Source organism: Ranitomeya imitator, chromosome 5, assembly GCF_032444005.1.
Source record: "Ranitomeya imitator isolate aRanImi1 chromosome 5, aRanImi1.pri, whole genome shotgun sequence".
Lineage (NCBI taxonomy): Eukaryota > Metazoa > Chordata > Amphibia > Anura > Dendrobatidae > Ranitomeya > Ranitomeya imitator.
This window is the reverse complement of record NC_091286.1, coordinates 351,197,511-351,199,261: the sequence shown is the minus strand read 5'-3', so window position 1 is coordinate 351,199,261 and position 1,751 is coordinate 351,197,511. Positions and strand designations below refer to the sequence as shown.

General features: G+C 45.4%; 1 protein-coding gene across 1 annotated transcript; it reads left to right on the top strand.

Moving 5' to 3' along the window:
* The first annotated feature begins 370 nt into the window (after positions 1-370).
* LOC138637757 (uncharacterized) lies at positions 371-1,515 on the top strand. The gene is made up of 2 exons (XM_069726674.1): positions 371-415; positions 507-1,515. The coding sequence occupies exons 1-2, from the start codon at positions 402-404 to the stop codon at positions 1,513-1,515; spliced, it is 1,023 nt and encodes a 340-aa protein (XP_069582775.1). The 5' UTR covers positions 371-401.
* Positions 1,516-1,751: the final 236 nt, after the last annotated feature.

Below are 1,751 nucleotides of genomic sequence, written 5' to 3'. Positions count from 1 at the left end.
TTCATTAATGTTTTAAATAGGTGTCCCTTACTAACAGTGTTTCCCATTAATTGTCCTTTCTGTGATAGAGGTTAGGGGACTCTGTCCTTGTGGCCTTGCTTCATAATTGTGTGTTTTTTTTTTTTTAAATTTAATATTAAATGTGCTCCTCAAATGCCTATTTGTATGCTTCACTTAAATCTGTGTATTCAATTTCACCTTGTGTGAGCAATCTGCATAATGGTGTAATGAATGTGTGTATTTTTTGTTGTTTTTTAGTGGGTGATGTTACAACAAGGTGGCGGAGTATCCGGGACCAGTATAGGAGGGAGAGGCAGCAGCGGGAGAAAAGTGGAGCCGGGGCACCTCCAAAAAAACAAACAAACATATATTTCGACCGCCTAACCTTCCTTAACCCCAGCATGGACCTCAGGCCGTAAGTACAAACATCACTCACTGTTTTAATTTTTTTTTTGGAGAGAAAATTTCTTTTAAATTGTGACAAAATTTTTTGTTTTATTTTTCAGAACTCAGTCTAACCTCACTGACAGGGAGACAGGGTCTGAGTCAGAGCTGGTCATTGACCCAGTTGGGGAAGGTGAAGAGGTGGCTGGTCCATCTGCTGCTCCCTCAGGCTCCATCCCTCATAGATCCTCCACATCTGGCCAGGCAGCTCCATCTGCATCACAACCACACCCAGAGGCCCCAGAGTTTGCATCTTCCGCCGCAGCATCATCATCAGCTGCAGCACCACCACCTAGCCAGGATGAGCCTGGAAATAGCAGCAGCCCAACTGTTGCCCTGGATCCATCCCCACAGGCTGCAGTCAGACCACAGCGTTCACGCCGCAGGAGAGAGCTGATCCAAAGCCGCCGAAACGTTGATGCTGGGGTCATGAACTATTTGGCACGGGTTCGAGAGGATGATGGGGAGGAGGGATTTACAAGGAGCCTTGCCCAGTACTTAAGGTCCATAGAGCGGGAGTTGAGGCTGCGTTTGAGAGGGTGTTTTCAGATCCTTATTGACGCATGCACCCCCCCAAATAACCCATACAATCTATTGCAGATGATTGAACAGTGGCAGATGTCACCTGAAAATATTCTGCGGCCTCAAAGATTACAAGGCCTGGCTGCTCAACAAGGATCTGAAGCACCCCCTCAACGTCAGCCAACACCTCAACCCCAAACAACAACGAACCCACAATGGCAACCTCAGCAACATATGGCTGGATATCATCAACCATCCCAATATGGCCACTTGTCCTCACCTAGTGCTGGAGGCTGGTCCCAACCTGGGTATGGACAATATGGTCATTTTGGGTTGGGGTATGATTCCCGGACATATGGTCAGCAACAGCAGGGGTATGTCCCAAATCCTCGGCCCACTCTTCAAACTTACCAGCATCATAGCTGGGCTAATGTCCCTCAGGCCACTACAACATCTGCACAGGGTTCTGGACAATTGGGCGTACAAAGGCCACCTGATGCTGACCCTGAGCAAGCTACATCTCCTGCACCAACCTACCAGGACTTGTAATTTTGTTTTATGTTTGTTTTGGTTTGTTATTTTTTCCTTGTTATTTTTTTGAGGTTTATATTTTTTTAACCACAATATTGGTTTAGATTGTGCATGCATAGCAGTCTTAATTGTGGATTTTGTTCAGAATGTTGTTGCCACTAAAAAAAGGCAAATTTGTGGCCAAAATCTGGTTATGGGCCCAAAAAAAACCCCATAACAAATGGTATGCAGTAAAAAGTTATATTAATACCAAT